The sequence below is a fragment of the Panulirus ornatus genome, chromosome 32 (assembly GCF_036320965.1).
Source record: "Panulirus ornatus isolate Po-2019 chromosome 32, ASM3632096v1, whole genome shotgun sequence".
Classification (NCBI taxonomy): Eukaryota; Metazoa; Arthropoda; class Malacostraca; order Decapoda; family Palinuridae; genus Panulirus; species Panulirus ornatus.
The window spans coordinates 27,446,489-27,468,572 of record NC_092255.1 but is presented as its reverse complement, the minus strand read 5'-3'; the positions used below and the strand labels follow the sequence as shown (position 1 = coordinate 27,468,572).

The following is a 22,084-nucleotide window of genomic DNA, read 5'->3' as shown; positions in this document are numbered from 1 at the left end:
GTTGTACACTGATGGCTAAATACTGCATTCCTCTACCTCTTTCAAATGCACTCCATCTTTCCCATCTCAAGTTACATCTCTTGTTATGACAACAAACTCTCTAACTCAGGTTAAGACAGGATTTCACAGTGGGGCAAATGCAACTTGGGTAAGTTAAATGCCTTCTAAAACCAAACTTTTACCTAGTTTGCTCACTAAATCCCATCAAAACATTCCCATGATGTCTCCAGAATTCTACAACTCAACATGGTTCAACAATGTTTATTTCCAAAACTATATAGTTCAAAGGTGCAGTGAGTGTAATGTGAATCCCCCAATTACAATACTAAAAAAAAAGGAAAGTATATTTTCTTATACATTCCACAGATACTATACTGAATCTGAGAACACAAACACAAGAACACACATAACCATCCCCAGGTTTTGAAAAACAATGCTATGACTATTAATATTTGAGAAGTAAGTAATGTTAGTATGGCTGGTTGTGAGTTTATAATTTCCAATAAGAAAGATTCTGATGGGAGTTAAAAGTTACAGTTCTGTTATTACATCTCAAATACAGTGTTCTACCAGTATATGCAATAGCAGTCTTTGATAATACTAACTGCAATTCTTTTACATTTAGCATAAAGTATACACAGTTTCCACGAAGTTAAATAATAAAACACAAGTATCACTCAAAAACCTTTATACTGTCTGGTAGATTTTTTTCTTTGAAAGACAACATATGCTTAAGAACTGGAACAGACAAAATTGATTTCAAATGAAATGAAAATGATGAAGCTCTCAAATTTCAACAGAAAAACATGTTATGTATGGAAGGAAGAACAAAAGAATATATATCAGAAGACATTATAACAGAAAACTTAAGACAAAATATTGACAGCTGGCATCATTATAATCCAAACTTTCTGCGATAAGTACATATTACTATGACTGATACCTGGATTCTGAAACCTATGCAACTTAACATCAAGACCCAAGAGCTGCAACAATACAGCACTAAAGAGGGAAAACCTATAACACAAATAAGAGTGTCACTATTTCTTAAATGGTTGTTCAAAATTGGCCCAACAGCAAAATGGGTGATGCAAACAATGTTAAACCCATATTTCACATATTCAGGAAATACATTTCTTAATAGTATCTAATTGTCTCTTCCAGGTTTACTTTGTTAGCTTTAAGAACAAGAAACTGACACATTTTAACACATCCAATCTCCAGATGTTAAGCATAATGTAATAAGCCAGAGTCTACCATCTACAATCAAGTCATGCACCCAATCTCAACTGCTTTATATACTATAACTTGCTTTGGCCCACTGATTTATATTATATCCCCCACCTAATCATAGACCACACTCAACTAGTTCATTTTATCCAGTGCACATCACTCACCCTCCTTAATGTTCAGGTCCCAAAACTCCAAAGCCACCCATCTCAATATCCCCACACCCACTTCTGACACACAGATCCTCTTGTCTTTCTTCAAGTATCCTCTACGTATGGTTAAACTATTTCAATACATGATGGTCAATCCTCTCAATCAACCTACATTTACTACCACAACTCTCTTGAGACAATATCAACTTGCCTCATACTACCTATTGTCCTCAACTATTAAAGGCCAAATATATTCATTAAACACTGTCAGGAATACTATACCTTCAAACATACCCATTTTTACCCTAAATAACTGCTCTTTCCTTCCACACTCTCCTTAATGTGTCCAAAGACCTCAGCCCATCTTACAAATTATGACTTACATCACCTCTCGTGGTTCAATCCTCTGCAACATCCACAAAAGGTAGTTGTGTAGTTACCTGTTTGTACTGTACAGGGAAGGAGTTATACACTCATGGAGCCCCATCTCTTGAACATTCTCGTCTGTCATGCAGCTTCTTAGATTAATGTATGATGTCTCCATTGACCATGTCCTCAATCATTCTGTTCCATTTATCCATCACTATTATACTATATAAGTACCTCTTAACATCTTTTTTAACAAGTTTCTTACTTATTTTCATGTTTTATCCTCTGGTTGCTCCACCCCTCCATCTCTTGAAGAACTGTTCACTGTCCACATCACTGATCTGTTTTAAAAACTTACAGGTTAAGATCAGGTCAACCATTATCCATGCATCCCTGTATTATGTCATCTCACACTACATCAACATCACCAACCAAACCAGAAAAATGCACATACCACAAGGGCATAGAAAAAACTTCACCCCACAAGTTGAAGACCTGGGGGAAGATTGACAAAGCCATCAAAAGAAATCACACAATAAATATGGAAAAAAATGACTACCCTAATTACTGAAAAACAAACTGCAAACTGGCACTCCTTCCTCAACACGATGAACCATAAAACCTACTGCAACCAACTCTGATGCATGTTAAAGAACATCCACACCTCCCAAACCAACCCAGCCCCTATAAATGAAACACTTTTGACCTAATACAATGACATCCTGTCTCTCAATGAGTGAACATACTCATGAAATACTACAAGGTAAAATCTGCCTCACACCCTTCACATCTCTCAACAAGAAAGTCATGAAGACCCTATAAAAAAATCCATCCACACATAACTCCTCATCCATCCTTCACTGTGACTGACACAAGAAATGCAGATAAAACCTTAAAGATGTCTCCTGCAACAAATCCTGACATACCAAACTTTCACATAAAACATTTTGGCTCAGCTGTAATCCAGGTACTTAAAAATATCTTCAAACACTCTTGGCCACACATTAAGATTACCAACACCTCGAAACCTGCCAATGTAGTACCAATCTAGTAACCCTCCAAACTTACCTTCCTCTTAGCACCCTATATCACTTCAGTATTCAGTATACAAATTCTAAAAAACTAATCCTCAACAGAATCAAGCAAAATATCCCACTATCATCGACACAACATGGCAGCACACCAAACGCAACATATCCTTGATAACATCAATCAAAGAACTCTTTCCTGCACAGTATTTAGTGGTAACAGTTACCAAAAAAGCATATAATGCTATCCACTAACACATCCTCAAACAAAAGATATTGGACACCACCCTCACAACAGACAAAAAGGTTGGCCAAGTTCACAGCTGGCAACCAAGGAAAAGTCACCCTCATGGATCCATCTTTGAAACCTCTATGCTCTACAATGTAGTTCCAAGGGAGCAGTTTTTTCCAAACCCTCTTCACTCTCTTTCCACATGAACTCCAATTACCTCCTGAAGATCACAGTATGTAGGTCCTGTCATATGCCTATGACGTTACAGTCACATCGCAGCACCTTGACAACAATAATGAAACAACAAGACTACAATATACAGCTGAAACAGTGGCTCACCCAGGGTGGAATATTTCCATCTCTACAGATGTGTTCACTCACCCTTTTAGCCTCAACCTGACAAAAATCTAATACTTCCATCTCAACAGAAGTGTTCATTCACCCTTTTAAATCCAACCAGACAAAAATCTACCAGCACCCTCCTGTCACCTTAAATGCCACTTGTTCCCAATCAACAAAACACCAACTAAATTGGGCATCATATGTGATACAAATATGACATCCACTTCCCAAACATCAACACGAAAGCAATAAATAAACTAAATACCCATAGAACACTAACTGGCACCAGATTTGGATAAGAAGAAGAAGCCATTTGTATTCCTTACAAACACTTTATCTGCCCCATCCAAAACCACATTTCACCCACTTGGTCATCTATCCTATTAAAAGCAAGTATAACAGAGCTGCAAACCATACAAGACATAACACTCATAACAATCAACAGCTATATAGCAACTAGAAACACTCATCTCCTGCACAATGAAAAAAGCTCTTCCCAAAACAATCCCACCTCAACATGCTTGGCACTCAATTCTTTGCAATGGTACTAGACTCTTCCCATCATAACCAAAGATATATAAAAAGCTTACCCCTGTTTCACCTTTCAGTAATCTATAAACACAGATCCCCAACACCCAAAAAACACTGACAAAACATATAAACACCTAAATAAGCTGGGCAAGCACTAAACAGCTGCCTACCCAACTCAAGTCTTAAACACCAGCCCACTAGATATAACTCAAATAAAACCTAACTCCCCAGACTATACAAGTAACTCTTTCTCATCTACACTCTGGACACCACCAATCCCTACAACATTACATATACCAATTCAACATATCTAAAGACCTTCTTGCCCATGATGCAACTACCACAATGAAGACCCTGAATACTTACTGCTTAATTGCTCCACACTCTCTTTTTAATGACAAACACACACACACACACACACACACATACATTACAACAATTTATGCCATGTTGTATGCCCACTGGATGTGGCCAGCTTCATGAGTACTGCAGGATCCCCACAAAAGAGAGAACGAACTCCTGTGGTAAAAAATTAAGGTAAGGTAAAGCATACATCTGATCATCATTCCTTGAAAAACCTTTGCCCTATTTTTTGTTTTATCAGGGACCTTCCACACAACAATCATAACCAGTCACCAAATCACCCATCCTTTCATTTAGATCATCCATCTCCAAGATCTGATTCCTTCCACTAATACTGTCCGAGCACTAACTCAGCTCCTCTGACAATGCACTCATATTTTTTCCACTCCTCTCACGACCATTAAGTCATCCACCTCTTGTAGCCAATTTTCATATCAACCTACATCAGTCTTATCTAACTTCCTTACATTCTTTGACATCATACTACTGCTCTTTCATCAAAACTGTTACCCAATCTTTTGCTCATCCTTACACTTAACATAGACTTTACTCCTGAACAATCCCAAACCATTCAACTCTTTTTCAGGTCAACTTTCTTTTGTTTAAAGCATGAAAATTCAGGCTTCTCTCATCAATCATAGGACCTAACTTTCTCTTCTTTTCATCCTGGTTACAGCCATACACATTCAGATATCATAACCTATCATGAACAAATCGTCAATTGGCTCCTACTGCTCCTCACAGTTAAAGATTGATTGTGGGTGAATGAAGCAATTATTCATTTTTCTTAATACTAACTCACTAAAAAGGAAAGGAAATTGGGTTTAAAGAAATATAATATAAGTAGGAGGGGTTTCCAGCCTGTATTCTTGAACATAGTCACCTCATATGACAGAGGTGATACATGGGTAATATTTTTACTGCCCCTTTCCCACAGACAAATCTCCCTGTTTGTAATATGAAAATGCATTGAAGAATGTGTGGAAGGTGAGAGCATTATCTCGGAGAGCAAAAATGGGTATGTTTGAAGGAATAGTGGTTCCAACAATGTTATATGCCTGCGAGGCATGGGCTATAGATAGGGGTGTGCAGAGGAGGGAGGATGTGTTGGAAATGAAATGTCAAAGGACAATATGTGGTGTGAGGTGGTTTGATCAAGTAAGTAATGAAAGGGTAAGAGAGATGTGTGGTAATAAAAAGAGTGGTAGAGAGCGCAAAAGAGGGTGTATTGAAATTGTTTGGTCACATGGAGAGAATGAGTGTGGAAAGATTGACAAAGAGGATATGTGTCAGAGGTGGAGGAAACAAGAAGTGGGAGACCAAATTGCAGGTGGAAGGATAGAGTGAAAGATTATGAGCGATCGGGGCCTGAACATGTAAGAGGGAGAAAGGTGTGCAAAGAATAGTGAATTGGAACAATGTGCTGTCAATGGGTTGAACCAGGGCATGTGAAGTGTTTGGGGTAAACCATGGAAAGTTTTGTGGGGCCTAGATGTTGAAAGAGAGCTGTGGTTTCTGTGCATTACACGTGACAGATAGAGACTGAGTGTGAACGAACGTGGCCTTTGTTGTCTTTTCCTACATTACCTCACGTGCGTGCATGCCGGGGGGGGGGGGGGGGGGGGGGGGGGGTCATTTCATGTGTGGTGGGATGGCCATGGGAATGAATAAAGGCAGCAAGTATGATAACAAGGTAGTGCAAGGAAACAGACGAAAGAATGGCCTAACCCACACACATACACATGTATATACATAAATGCCTACACACACATATACATACATATACATACACAGACATATACATATATACATATGTACATATTCATACTTGCTGCCATCATCTATTCCTGTTGCCACCCAACCACACATGAAATAGCATCCCCCGCCCGCCTGCGAGATAGTGCTAGGAAAAGACAAAAAGGCCCCATTCGTTCACACCCAGTCTCTAGCTGTCATGTGTAATGCACCGAAACCACAGCTCCCTATCACCCATCTAGGCCCCACAGACCTTTCCATGGTTTACCCTAGATGCTTCACATGCCATTTCCTGGCGCTACCTCTCTGATGCAGGAGACAGAGATCAAGCATAATAATAATCATTTCATCATTATAGTTAATAGGTTTCCCACGTAAGTGAGGTAGCGCCAGGAAACAGATGAAGAAAGACCCATCCAATCACATACATACACACACATACATGAGCATATAAATAAATATATACACATGCACATATTCATACTTACTTGCCTTCATCCATTCCTAGCACCACCCAACAGGAAACAGCATTGCCACCCCCCGATTCAGTACACTGACGGCACAATGACCCCAGTATACTACATTGTTCCAATTCACTCTCTTCCACGCACGCCTTTCACCCTCCTGCATGTTCAGGCCCCGGTTGCTTGAAATCATTTGACTGCATCCTTCCACCTCAAATTTGGTCTCATGCTTCTCCTTGTTCCCTCCGCTTCTGACACATACATCCAATTTGTTTGACTGGTCAGCCATCAACAGTTGCCTAGCTGTCCACAAACTTTATTTTACAACTTATAATGGCTAAAGCAAAATTAAAGCATTAAGAATGTAGTAGACTGATCAGAGAGTGAAACGGAGCAACAAGCAAGGAGATTCTTCAACATTCTTCTTGAAAACATAACTTACAATTTGTATGGATGTACCAAACGTATCTGGTAAGGACAAGCTTTAAACAGGAACTTCTTTCTTATACATTCATAAGAATGAATGATGAAAGAGGTGTAACAATCAGTAGTATGGCTTTGCTTGTGAATACTAATAACTGACGGGAATCTTTCCTATACATTCATATAATGAATGAATGATGAAAGAGGTATAACAATCAGTAGTATGGCTTTGCTTGTGAATACTACTAACTGACTGGAAAAGCTGCTTTTGAATCAAAGGAATTTCTACACATGAGAACTTCATGGCATGAGAAGTGATTCTCCTTCTCATTTTTGTGGATTTTTCTTTTATTGATAAACTAATTATCATGTCCAAAAGCTGGCCCATAAATGCACATGCATATTTAGCTGACATGACTACATAAGAAAATCTATTGACAAATGATGTGAGAACATGTAAGAGCAGACAGTAAGATTCACTTCTTATATGAATTTTTACAGTTTATGAACTAGGATATGAAAGTGGAAATCAGTTTCTCTGAACTTCAGAGCAAAACCATAATTTTGTCAAAAACACATTAAAACTTAGTTATCTCTCAGTATGAACTGGTATAATACATCATGTCATGAATGCTCTCTAGATGTATGGTAAACTCAACAGCTTTAATGAAGATGATCATACACACAAACTAAAGAAAAATGCTACATAACTTTATGCAAATTATGCCACTAGCAAAATCAAAGTTGCAACATGGCAACAAATGGAAATGGAAACACCTGGACACAATCTATATATTTACACCTCTGACACCTGTTCCCCTCAAGGGGATAGCCACAGCAATAAAGTCTCTATAACTTATATACTCCAAAGCTGCTTTTAGCCTTTACTGCCCCATCCTTAACAAGCCAGTGGCAGAGGGCAACTCGATCTAGCAAAGTGTCTGAAGAGGCTCCAACCTAATGTTCCTGCTAACTTCTTCTACCTAAAACTTTGCTGGATATGGTGGAACTTATTCAAAAGAAAACATGGCTACATTAAACATACTAATCAATTACTTCCACTGAATTCAATCACTATTTAGACCCTCTTGTAAATACAGCTAGACTGTCAGTTTCAAGCAACCTGCAACTGACTATCTATTTAAGGAGAAAACTATTATTTTCCATTAGAGAAAAAATACACATACAACAGGTAATAACTAAAGATGAGTGCATTTCAATTATGTTTACCTTTAGCATCCAAAGACGTTAGACATATGCCACAAAAATCTCTCCATAACACCAACAGACAACAGGTATTGCCAAATAATATCTTTTGTAGTCATCCCAAATTCTGGGTCCCAGCATTCATTTCTAATAATCATCCCAGAATTTATTTCTAATAATCATTCCCAGTCATTCTTCCCCATATCAATCACTTCTATTACTTTCTAAGTGATTCAAACATATCACCAAGTCCCCTTCACTGCTTCCATACTTCTAAAGAATCCTCGATAGATAACTCTTTGAAAGCAATTCCATTCTGAAGTTCATCAAACACTTCAATTCACTATGTTATATTAGAGAGCGCCATTACCTACACCAACATTTGATACATTTATTCATACTACGACTAAAGATTACCATGAAGTTGACAGGAGTCTCAAGAATTTCCTCAATACAAACGTACTTTACAAAAATAATGATACTGTACCTAGTTTTCTAGTCTTTGGATCTAGATATCCCTAAACTTGTGTAACTCATAAGAGGTTTCAGTCTAATAATCTGAGAGGATACACAAGGTTAAATATATGTGTCTATGTCATCATCTTACATGTAAATGAACATAACAAGAAAAAGGGAGGACAACACAACATTAAAAACTAGCATTTGCTAAACACCTCATACAAATAAACAAAGTAGCAATTCTTACCAACTCTCTTATATTGATCCCTTTTTTTTCTTTTTCCCTTCTGAAGGCATGGAAATAAGCAAAGACAGGGTGTGGTAGGGGCAAAGGGTGCTCAGTGCAAAAGCTGCAGCATATGTATTAAGCAGAAGACTTAACAAATTACCAAACAATTTGAAAAATATGACTAAGTCATAATTTTCAAATTCAACAATCATCTTTCCTAATACTGACTTAGTATTTTCAAATCACTGCAAAGGTCATATTCAAAACACTAACCCATGTAATTTGATGAATGCTTTTATAATCATAATAAGCCCATTTAAGGAAGTTACTTTCTGCAATGTATCAATTCATTAATGGATTATAATGTCACACTTTACAGGAAGTGTGTTAGTTCATTTGATGGACTGTGATTTATTTCACCCATTACTGGGAAATGTCAATCTGCTGACTTAATCCAAATTTAAACTGTAGCAGCATCAGCAGGAGATGCCCTTTGTTGGCAAAGAGAACATGTGCATTAATAATTACAAACTGGCTAATAACATCCCTTACTTTTGTACTAATGGATTGCAAAAGAGCTTATATAGTCAAAATGGGTGAGCTATTAATCCTTAGCAAGCAATAAACATACCCTTAATTATAAAGCAGCAGAAAAGTAGCTGAGAATATACAAGAAAACAGGTCTTGCCAACTTGAGAAACTATTCAGACTACTTCTAGTGCTGCTTCAAAATAAAGGCCTCAAAAGTTCATAAGATTACTATTAGAGTTAACAATATGAATCAATATATAATGACAAGCATACCTTTTAGTTACATGGCAAGCATACCTTTTAGTTACCTTGACTTTTAGATGTTTAAAATAATCACAAGAGTGTAACAAGAACAGAACAAATCATTGTGCTACACACAGGAAAATACTTTTATCTACTTATATTTTCACTTCATGAAAATTAGATCATTTGCTCCATGGAAAAGAAACAGAAACTCAATCAAAAGTAGTTTCAAAACACTATGTTTAAGAAAAATATACTTTCTAGTGTCAAAGATGTACTGTATATTATAATCACTACAGATAAAATGAAAATATTGAAATAAACTTTATCTATTCAGAAACGCTGTATGGATATGCATAATCAAGGACATTTTTAAGGATTTGGTAGTTAAACAACTAGTGGTTGGTTGATGAATTTCTTTAATCTTGTGGGAAAAAAATAACAAATTAGGTGCTAACAATATAATGATCTAATATGGTCAATCCCACACTGAAACACATGTCAGAGAAAGAGAAAAAATAATTAATTACTCCTGTGCCTTGACCAAATGTTTAGAGTGAAAACCTTTTAATAGTAAGCTAAACTCCATATAATTTCCATCAAATAAGAATGTTACATATTTCAGCACAAATAATTAGTCTGATACCTTTAACTATGTTATCCTCGATTATCTTTTGAAGTCCATTCCCATCTGCATGGACTGAATACCCTTTTATGAGAATTATCTTCCAGAACTAAGTTCCTTAGCCCAGTAAGCCTGCATGAATGATAGAACGCCCAGTTCCCTAATGAAGATTTCTTATCCTCAGGAGTCTACTTCATGAAATCTTGCATCCTGACACACCATGATTCAGTCCTTTTCAATCTTACTCTTAGGGCTTATGCTCTGTTGAGTCCCTCATGCTCTAATGTCATGAGTTCTAGTCATACTTTCTCCAATGTCATGAGTGCATCACACTTTCTCATTAAAACTAAGCTACCAGGATATACATGATATCTTTTCCTTACATACAACATACCCTTATCCTCCTTTTTATTTCTGTCTATCTTCATTCTCTTTCACATCCTCCTTTTTATTTAAAACATACCCTTATCCTCCTTTTTATTTCTGTCTATCTTCATTCTCTTTCACATCCTCCTTTTTATTTAAAACATACCCTTATCCTCCTTTTTATTTCTGTCTATCTTCATTCTCTTTCACATCCTCCTTTTTATTCAAGTCTTATCCTCATAATCTTCCCTTCATTTTTTTCATGCAAGATTTTGGTGAGGATTTCAGTTTAAGATGGAAGCCTTTGACAAAGAGACAAAAGAATTTCAATTCAAATATCCTAATTCTAAACTAAACTCTTCTTGCACCCAATCTCGAGATTAGTAATACAAAAGATACATTATTATCCAGCATCTGCTAGCCCCAAGCAGTAGCATATATGAAAACTCGTTACAAAATCTTTCCACCAAACAATTTACAGGACGATGTTTAAAGTATATCGAAGTTTACTGCCTTTGAGGAAAAATCCTTATTTGGCTTCTCTTTCTGTTCTTCAAAAAACTGATAGTGAGAAAGAGAGATTCTCCCAAATCAGATCCTGCCCTTCAGTTCCATCTGCTGCCATGTCCACTCCCAGATATTCAAAAGCACTCCACTTCCTTCAAATCCTACCCACTCAAACTGTGTTCTCAAACCCCTTCCATGTCTTGCTGTCTTATTTTTGTTTATCTTACTTTTAAATTTCGTTTTCCAAGCACACTCCTAAATTCTATCAAAAGTTCATGGAGTTTCTCCCTGTAATCTGCACAACAGTACAGAGAACTGCCCCCATATCTGGGATGGCTCTTTTTCCAACTCTCTCATAGCCATGGTAAAGGCAAAAGCCTTTTTCCTTATAAATTCTCCTGAACTAGACCCATGACATAACATGTGGCTGACTGCTGCATTCTAGTTTCTTTGTGGAGACCAGCCACACAAGGGCAGTACCATTATGATACCACCTTTTCTTAAACAGCAAAGCTGTGGAACTGTCTTTCCTCCTATAACCTCTCCACCTTTAAGAGTCAGATCCACAAACAACCAAGGAGCTGAAATAAGTTTCTTTTTTGTTCTTATTTTCACACAGAGTACTCTCCATTTTTCCTTCATCCAAGAAGGCCACAAATAAGGCAGGCTTTTGCATATAGCATAATGGCTACTATTTGATGAAATACAGACATAGCCACTTCTATGAGGCATATCTGTCAATCATACCACAGTTTTCTTCAGATTCATAAGAGCCACATATAAGTCAATCTCCCACAATATTTTTTTCTCTCACATATTATTCAAAGCAAACACCTGAATTATATCTATTTGAAGGTCATTAATATTTTCTCTCCCCATCACTAATTTGCCCTTTTTGAAAAAAAAAAAAAAAACACTCACTAATTAAGTGTCCTATGAAAGCATTTCTTTTGAAACCTTCTTGGCAGTAAATTCACCTGAATTTATTGGGCATCAAGAAAGCAAGTAATGCCAAATCAAGCATACTTCACTGGCATTATAAATCCATTCAACTGTTGAATCATGTTCTTTGGTCAAAGAAACAAAAGTACCATATAACTTTTCAAAAGCTTTATGGTCATCCAAATTTTTCTCACCATATACATTAAGTCTTTCTAATACTGTGGCAGAGCTTACATGACACGCAAACAGCAGAAAATGCACATATATCAGTCAAATTAATTTAATTCTAAAATAATCAGCTTTTTCCAATTAGCACTGAACCTGAAGTTAATGCAACCTCATATCTTCACAATTTGAACCATTTAAACATTAAGGTGTCTAGCTGCTCTAAATTAGATGTTGACTGTCTTTTCTTAACTGCTTTCACTGGGTCTGGTCCACCATAAAACTTGAATAGCTGTTCTCTTTGAGTCTTTACATCATGGGTACTTGAGAGCCTTACATTGTATGATTCTTACCTTTCTCCAGTCATTTATAACTATTGATTTTCAGATGTAGTGTTAGCATGATGATAATTTTAATTTCTGTGCTAAAAAGGAGAGGACTGTCCATTGATATCTTGCTAAGGTTAGATATAATAAGTATATAATAAGTAGAAACTATCCAAAGATAAAGTTAGCATTTGTAATAAGTGTGAATCACTGTAGTAACAGGTTGAAAAACCATAAACAACACTGCTGAACAGTGGCTTCTGGGACTGCGACAGAGGTAAAAAACTTTGAGAATGCACCAAACGGATACAGATGAAACAGCAAATATAATGGTTACAATTCTAAAATATCCATTTTTCCTGTCAGATACTGAAAATTCTGGATACTGAAGTTCTTTGGGGTCAAATACCAAATAAATTTTTTTTGGACATTCAAGCTTTGCTGTAGTTAGATTTAAAAGATTTTTCTACAAAGGTCCTGGAAAAGCCAGAAAATTCTTTCTTTACCACTAAATATTGTAGACCTGTCAGTATTCTTATCACATCCCACAACATCTTTTATAAGTTTTAACAATATCACGATCTTTCACTTTCACATCACATACTTAAAACGTGCTTATGAAGTCTCATTAAAGTTACAATTCTTCTGCTTGGAGTCTTAAAAATGATGGGACATGTTACTTTGGAGTTCACATATCCTTCATAATAAGGAAAATATAAATTTCCTTCTCTGAATTCTGCTCAAAGTTTGTTCTTACTGAAAATCTATCACACCACCAGTTTGACTTATCATTCCAATAAATCCATAAAACATCTCTAAAATATTTACAAAACACAATAAGGTGACTTTCTAATTCATCTTCAGACATTTTACTCATGATAAATAAGGAAGAAAGGCAACATCCCTCAGTCACTTCAACTGTTTTATTCATGATGGTACACACCAGAGATGAATGGTTTATGGGCAACTTATTTCTGCCTTTCTGTGTATAATCCTTTCTTATCAGCTTATTCTTGCTAATTTCATTCCAAATTACATGGGTGGTCCGGGTAAATAAAGAGTTTCATTTCATTCATACACATATTCCAAACATGTTAAGTGAAACACGAACTTCCATGCAAAGTTGATTCATTAGATGGGCATCCTCTATCCCATATATCATTTTAAATAAGCTAGTATAGTATCACAAAAGAGATAAACTGAATTAAGATATGAATACTCACGTCTGTATCATCATCCACTTCCTCATCTACAACATCAGCCTTGTACTCCAGGAGGAGATCACGGATGGGTTTTACATCTAGGTCTTTGCAGATGAATGGATGCTGCAAAAACAAACAATGGATGAGAAATTATTAAACTGGTCTGCGATAAACATTCAAATTCATAGTCATTTCTTGCAAGATCAGTCAGTCAGTCTTATAATAAGGATTCTAAAGATCTTTGGCTACTATGTTTTATATGAAATTATGTAGAATTTCCTTCAACACTTTTACGTACAGGTGTTAATAAACTTGCCAAATTCTAACATTTACTGAATCAAAGATGTGATTTACTGAGTTAACAATATGATGCAGTCAACTTCATGCAGCCTTTATTTGAGAATCTTCATCATGTGCCACCATGTTCTCTTGGCAAGAAAAGACAATATAACATAACAAGACAGACAAAAAATGAAACTACAGTTCGTGTCAACATGATATGACATAACACGACAGACAAAAAGATGACCAGTTTGGTGTAAAAAGTAAGACAGCTTGCTTTGCATATATTAATGAAAAAAAAAGCTCCTCATAATACAATTCTGGCTACCCTTACTATAATCTCCAACTCACATAATACATCACATTTACCTACTGTACAGTGTGAAAGAGGTACCACTGCTTGCACAAAAACAGGATGAACAGAATGAAGATGTAGGACTTCCATAATGTTAACATAGTGTAATACTGTTAGCAAAGCTGACAGAACAGTTGTGCACAATCATAAATGTAAGAGGGAAAGAGAAAAAATAAAGTACAAACATAGGAAACATGGGAATAGAAATGGAATGTTTTATTCAGTATATATAAACCGACATTTGATATTTCAAAACAGAACTTAGTACGGTACAGTAACAATAGAATAAATAAAATGATTGGAGATTGCTAGAGTGATAGTCTGTTCTATGTGAATAGATCATTTTGTCCCAAGAAATGCATGCAACTGTGTATCAAGTACGAAAAGAAATACATTTGGCATGAACGGTAATATTATTCTAAATGAAAGTCAGATCCATTCAGTTGAGACCAAAGTCGTTATCTATTCTATTACTCCATGGAAATTGCTTCCAAAGTATGTAATTCCCAGTCACGCCTATCATGTCTTCATCTGAAAAAACCCTATCCATGATCAGTTCTCTCAGTACATCCATCCATCACTTCCTTGGCAAGACAGGCAAGCAAATCTCAAAATAGCTAGGTCCTACTCTTTGTGACATCTACTGAGTTACAGTATTTCTTTTTAACCAGCACATCACCTACTCTACATACTACATGGCCATACCATCCTAAAAGGCTTTCACCCATGTGTCTTTCCAAAGACTTCATGCCACAAAATCTTCTCATCTTCATTTCTACCTAAGGACCTATTGGAATTCACTCCATAGAAATATAAGCAAATCAGTAATGGAACAACTAACAATACAGTGATGTCTTCTATAGGCTCAAAAGGAAAAGAATCTACAGGGCATTGAAAACGTCAGAAACATTGGAGTCACTATAAGAGGAAAGCTTGAATTCAAGGGATTAATTGATAAGATGGTGCTCTTAAGATTGACTCTGTTCACATAGACAAAATTAAAGATAAAAACTTGCAATCAAAACATAAGAATCAAAAGAGAATACTGCTTTGTTGCAAGGGCACAACTTACACAGATGGAAATAAACAAGCTTAAAAGATTACAGAAACACTTGACAAGCACAAATGAAGGTCCGGAGCAAAATATTTTTTCTTTTAATGTATTGGAGGCTCCAGCCATGGACAAAAGTCCACATCAAGGCCAGGTCTCAACTGAACTAGAGAGCGATTGAAGAAACTGAAACTGTACATTCTAGAAAGAAAAAAAGGGAGAGACATGTAATGATATGCATGTGACAAGAAACAGAAGGCATAAATAACATCCTTTAACCTCAAAGCATCTCATCCAGGAAGATACAGAATTATCAAGTCTGGAATGATACCTGAAAATATACCTAAGTGATATCACACAAAAAATTTGAATGTCCGACAAAAAATAAAGTTGTTCTAATGCTATAATAGAGAAATTAGAAAAATATATGGAACAACCATAGGGGTATTCAAAACAAGACTGGCCTCGCTGCTGAAGGTAATATATAAGCCTCATATAGATAATCATTAGAAAGGCATTGTGGCAGAGAGAAATAAGAGTAAAGAAAGAAGTCTTTTATAAAGCAAGATGTTCTTTTATAAGTGTGGAAGTTTATGTTTTCATGCACTAGACACAGGTATAGGATGTTTACGAATGATGTAATGTATGTACCAGTTCCAACCCACTGAATTAGTCATGGAGTAATAACAGAAATATAGACAGATATTGTTTCTCTGTATCTCTAACTTGTGCCATACTTCCACTTTTATTTTACATTTAGTCTTGTTTAATTCTTCAAACCAAATACTCTTATTTCTTATGGTATACAAATGGGAAATGCCCTAATTTAGTAGGAAGTAGTTAGTAGGCAGCCAATGACCAGAGAGGTATATTACCAATACTACCTGCATGGGTATCAGGAGGATTAGTGACAGCTGTGTAGTGAGCCAACTTTTCAGTGGTTGTCAAGCTGTACTGCTCTAACCCAAGCAGCTGTCTTTTCTTTCTGCCTCATCCACACATGGCCCACTAGCATTCTGTCCACAAACATACAATTTCTCCTTGTCATATACATCACTTGACAACACATAACTTACATATCTCATTCTTCAAAACTAGATTTTTCTGTGGCGAGCACTATGTGCTAGCCCTGCCTTTTGGCAAAATGACAGGAGCAATAGACAGAAGTAAGTGGTAGAAACATTTAAGCAGGAGCATGAGGTAGAAACAGGAGGTAGACGTAGTAGGTAGGAACATTAGGCAGGAGCATTAGGTAGGAGAAGTCAGTAGGAAATTAGATAGAAGCCTCTGCAGACATTGCGTTAGAGTTGCCCTATGCTAGTGGCCTGTTAAGAGTGAGGCAATAAAGGCTAAGAAGCAGCACTTGAGTACACTACTTAGGGAGACTCTACTGCCACAGCCACCCCTTTGAGAGGGTTCCAGTTGGGAACAGGCATCAGAGATATAGATACATGCCTTAATCTATATATCATCTTTTTTCTAAGAAACCAAGAAACAAACAGAGTCCCTCAAAAATATTACGAGTTACAATATGAGTTCTTCAGAAACTGATGACTTGAAAATGGCCCGTGAATGGAATGACTGAGGATGAGTCTGCATGCACAAGTACCATTTTGAATGCTAGAAGAAGCATACATAATACTGAAACAATGACAGAAACTTCTGAGAAATACTAACAGCAAGCTGTTCCTTCTCTTTACCATTAAATATTACCAATCAAGATGGAACATAATAGAATTTAATACTATTTTACCTTTTGAAGTTCCACAGCACTTGGTCTAAGAGCCGGGTCCTTCACAAGGCACTTGCTTATGAAGTCATTGAATTCCTTGGAATATCTGTGGATATAAAATACATATAAGAATGATAATGGACTGAACCAGGGACCATGAAATATCTGGGGTAAACCACGGAAAGGTCTGCGGGGCTTAGATGTGGATAGGGAGTTGTGATTTCAGTGCATTTCACATGACAGCTAGAGACTGATCATGAACAAATATGGCCTTTTTTTTTTTTTCCTGTCACTACTTTGCGGAAGCAGGGGGTAGCAAAGCTGTGTTCCTGTGGGATGGAGTAGCACCATGAATGCATAAAGACAAGTATGAATATGCACATGTATATGTCTGTGCATGTGTACATAAATGTATGTATGTGTGTATGTGTTGATATGTATTTGTAAATGTATGTATATGGGCATTTATGAATATTTATGCGTATGTGTTGATATGTATTTGTAAATGTATGTATATGGCCATTTATGTACATTTATGTGTATATGAGTGGATGAGCCATTCTTCGTCTGTTTCCTGGCACCACCTCGCTAACACAGGAAATGGCGATCAAGTATAAATAAATGTATAAAGCAGTGTTAGAAGCAGTGAAAAGTTTTTATCGAGGATGTAAGGCATGTGTACGTGTAGGAAGAGAGGAAAGTCATTGGTTCTCAGCGAATGTAGGTTTGCGGCAGGGGTGTGTGATGTCTCCATGATTGTTTAATTTGTTTATGGATGGGGTTGTTAGGGAGGTGAATGCAAGAGTTTTGGAAAGAGGGGCAAGTATGCAGTCTGTTGGGGATGAGAGAGCTTGGGAAGTGAGTCAGTTGTTGTTCGCTGATGATACAGCACTGGTGGCTGATTCATGTGAGAAACTGCAGAAACTGGTGACCAAGTTTGGTAGTGTGTGAAAGAAGAAAGTTAAAAGTAAATGTGAATAAGAGTAAGGTTATTAGGTACAGTACGGTTGAGGGTCAAGTCAATTGGGAGGTAAGAAAGTGTTTTAGATATCTGGGAGTGGATCTGGCAGCAGATAGAACCATGGAAGCGGAAGTAAATCATAGGGTGGGGGAGGGGGCAAAAATCCTGGGAGCCTTGAAGAATGTGTGGAAGTCGAGAACAATATCTCGGAAAGCAAAAATGGGTATGTTTGAAGGAATAGTGGTTCCAACAATGTTGTATGGTTGCGAGGCGTGGGCTATGAATAGAGTTGTGCGCAGGAGGGTGGATGTGCTGGAAATGAGATGTTTGAGGACAATGTGTGGTGTGAGGTGGTTTGATCGAGTAAGTAATGTAAGGGTAAGAGAGATGCGTGGAAATAAAAAGAGCATGGTTGAGAGAGCAGAAGAGGGTGTTTTGAAATGGTTTGGGTACATGGAGAGAATGAGTGAGGAAAGACTGACCAAGAGGATATATGTGTCGGAGGTGGAGGGAACGAGGAGAAGTGGGAGACCAAATTGGAGGTGGAAAGATGGAGTGAAAAAGATTTTGTGTGATTGGGGCCTGAACATGCAGGAGGGTGAAAGGAGGGCAAGGAATAGAGTGAATTGGATCGATGTGGTATACCGGGGTTGACGTGTAGTCAGTGGATTGAATCAGGGCATGTGAAGCGTCTGGGGTAAACCATGGAAAGTTGTGTGGGGCCTGGATGTGGAAAGGGAGCTGTGGTTTCGGGCATTATTGCATGACAGCTAGAGACTGAGTGTGAACGAATGGGGCCTTTGTTGTCTTTTCCTAGTGCTACCTCGCACACATGAGGGGGGAGGGGGATGGTATTCCATGTGTGGCGAGGTGGCGATGGGAATGAATAAAGGCAGACAGTGTGAATTGTGTGCATGGGTACATATGTATGTGTCTGTGTGTGTATATATATGTGTACATTGAGATGTATAAGTATGTATATTTGCGTGTGTGGACGTGTATGTATATACATTGTGTATGGGGGTGGGCTGGGCCATTTCTTTCGTCTGTTTCCTTGCGCTACCTCGCAAATGCGGGAGACAGCGACAAAGCAAAATAAATAAAAAAAATAAATAATAATAATAATAATAATAATAATAATAATAATAATAATGTGAAAAACTTTACCTAGAAGGGTAGTCAAGTTTAGGAGGATCAGACTTCTGGATCTTGAGCATAACACGGACGGGAGAAATTTCATGGTTTGGTGGGTCCATCTGCGCAAACTCTATTAGGGAAATACCTAAGGACCATACATCAGCCTGAAGATAAAAAATGTATTAGCAGTATAAAAATCAACATCTTGGTATACTTTAAACAGTCCAAGAGAGAGAAAAATGTGTACACATACAGGGAAAAGAACCATAAATGAGTAAAAGATATATCAAACCTTTAAGAAGCAGCATTCTTCTGGCTGAGAAGAGGTTAAAGAAATGAGCTTAGTTTGGTATCCTGTAATGACAAAGGGATTGCTTCTGCACATTTACCCTGAGTGACAACCTGAAGACCTTTTTTTCATACTATTCACCATTTCCCGCACTAGCAAGGTAGCGTTTAGAACAAAGGACTAAGCCTTAGAGAGAATATCCTCACTTGCCCCCTTCTCTGTTCCTTCTTTTGGAAAATTAAAAAAATGAGAGGGGAGGATTTCCAGCCCCCCCCCCCCCCCCCCTCCGCTGATCACTTTACAGATTAAAATACTTCCCTGTTATCTCTGGACAAAATCTCATCCGGTTGCCTGCTGCAGCACATATAATACTCATTCAGATATGGGATTCAACATTTGCATGTCGTAACTGAGTTTCAATGAGTCATCAACTAGAACATGATCCTGCACGAATCTCCAGGTGTACAAAAAGAGGAAGCAGAGATAGTATTTGCATGTTTTTATTTCATAATTGTTCATTCTTCCCCACATTTGTAAGGTCTTGCTGGGAACATATGCAGAAAGGTCACACTTGCTCACATCCATTTTCTTGCTGTCATGTGTAATGCACCAAAACCACAGCTCCCTATCCACAACCAGGCTCCTCAGCTATCTTTGTGTCTTCCCCCAGCTCCTGTATATCACATCATACCAATTCACTATCATCTCATGCGATCACACCAATTCACTATCATCTCATGCGATCACACCAATTCACTATCATCTCATGCATACCTTTCTTTTCTTTTCTTTCATACTATTCGCCATTTCCCGCGTTAGCAAGGTAGCGTTAAGAACAGAGGACTGGGCCTCTGAGGGAATATCCTCACCTGGCCTCGTTCTCTGTTCCTTCTTTTGGAAAAAAAAAAAAAAAAAAAAAAAAAAAAAAAAAAAAAAAAACTTTCACCCTCCTGAATGTTCAGGCCCTGAACACTCAAAATATTTTTCATGCAATCCTTCCATTTCTATTTCGATTTCCTCCTTTACCTTGTCCCAATACACACATATATCCTCTCTGTCAACCTCTCTGTATGTACAAACCATTTCATCACACCCTCTTCAGCTATTTCAACCACACTCTTCTTATTACGACACGTATCTCTTACCCTTTTATTACTGACTCAATCAAACCTCTTCATGCCACATAATGTCTTCAAACATTACATCTCCAACACATCCTCATCTACAGACCATGCCTCACATTCAGACACCTTCAAACACACCCATTTTCATCCTCCCAGGTAAACTCTTTTTCCATACATTCCTCAGTGCTCCACGAACCTTCATCAATCACCTACCCTAAGACTCTTACACTTCATATCAAAAGCAATATGTTTAAATTCCAATTTGTAACTCTTGTCTTCAAAAACCAGGTGCAAAAGACTATGCATTCCCCAACTGCTATAAGGAAATGAATGTAATATAGAAAAAATATATCTTTTTTCATACTTGATCACCCACATTAGCGAAATAGCACCAGGAACATACGAAAACAGGCCACTTCTATTCTGGACCTATGTCATGCATCGAAATCACAGCTCCCTTTCCATAACCATGCCCGGCAGACCTCTCCATGGTTTATCCTAAATATTTCAAATGCCCTGGTTCAGTCCACTGACAGCACACCAATCCTAATGTACCACATCACTCCAACTGACTCTCTTATGCATGCCTCCCATCCTCCAGCATGTTCAAGCCCCAACTGCTCAAAATCTTTTTCACTCCATCCTTCCATCTTCAATTTGGTCTTCCTGTTCTCCATGTTCTCTTCACTTCTGACACATACTGCATATCCTCTTAAGTCAACCTTTACTCACTCATTCTCTACACATGTCCAAACCATTTCAGCACACCCTCTTCTACTCTCTCAGCCACACTTTTTATTAACAATCATCTCTCTTACCCTTTCATTACTCATTCGATCAAGCCACCTCACACCACATACTGTCCTTAAACATTTCATTTCCAACACATCCACCCTCCTCCACACAGCCTTATTTATAGCCCATGCCTCCCATCCATATAATACTTTTGAGACGACTATTCATTTAAACATATCCATTTTTGCTATCCTGGATAATGCCTCTCTTTCCACACATTCTTCAATGCCCCTGGAACCTTCACCCTTCCCCTACAATAAGACTTACTTCTACTTCCATGGTTCCACATGCTGCCATGTCCACTCCCAGATACCTAAAACACTTTACAGAGGATATATTGATTTATATAATATGCAAGGAAAAAATTGAAACCGGAAAAAAGCAGTATGTTCAGCAGTGAAGAAAGACTGATAACATGTTAATTGGGGTGTAAAGTTGAATGGAAAAAATTGAAGGAAAAGAAGTGTTCTAAATATCAGAGTGGACATGACAGTGAACTGAACCATGGGTGTGATGAGGAGGCAAAGATCACATTAAGATTGGGAATGAGTGGAAAGAAAGGTCACTATCTGGAAGAGTGAATATAGGCATGTTAGAAGGTACAGTAGAACCAATGGTATTGTACAGATGCAAGACATGAACTGTAGATGAGTATGAATGTAAACAAA

General features: G+C 37.5%; 1 protein-coding gene across 6 annotated transcripts in view; it reads right to left on the bottom strand.

Annotated features, from left to right (window-relative positions):
• The window catches only part of Slik (Sterile20-like kinase), a 119,793-nt gene that overhangs the window by 74,265 nt on the left and 23,444 nt on the right, over window positions 1-22,084 (bottom strand). For all 6 annotated transcript variants that reach the window (XM_071681374.1, XM_071681369.1, XM_071681370.1 and 3 more), the window contains exons 7-9: window positions 19,239-19,372; window positions 17,132-17,216; window positions 13,712-13,813 (exon numbers count right to left, since the gene is read on the bottom strand). In XM_071681374.1, the coding sequence (XP_071537475.1) occupies window positions 13,712-13,813; window positions 17,132-17,216; window positions 19,239-19,372 (321 nt within the window). The remainder of the gene's footprint in view (window positions 1-13,711; window positions 13,814-17,131; window positions 17,217-19,238; window positions 19,373-22,084) is intronic.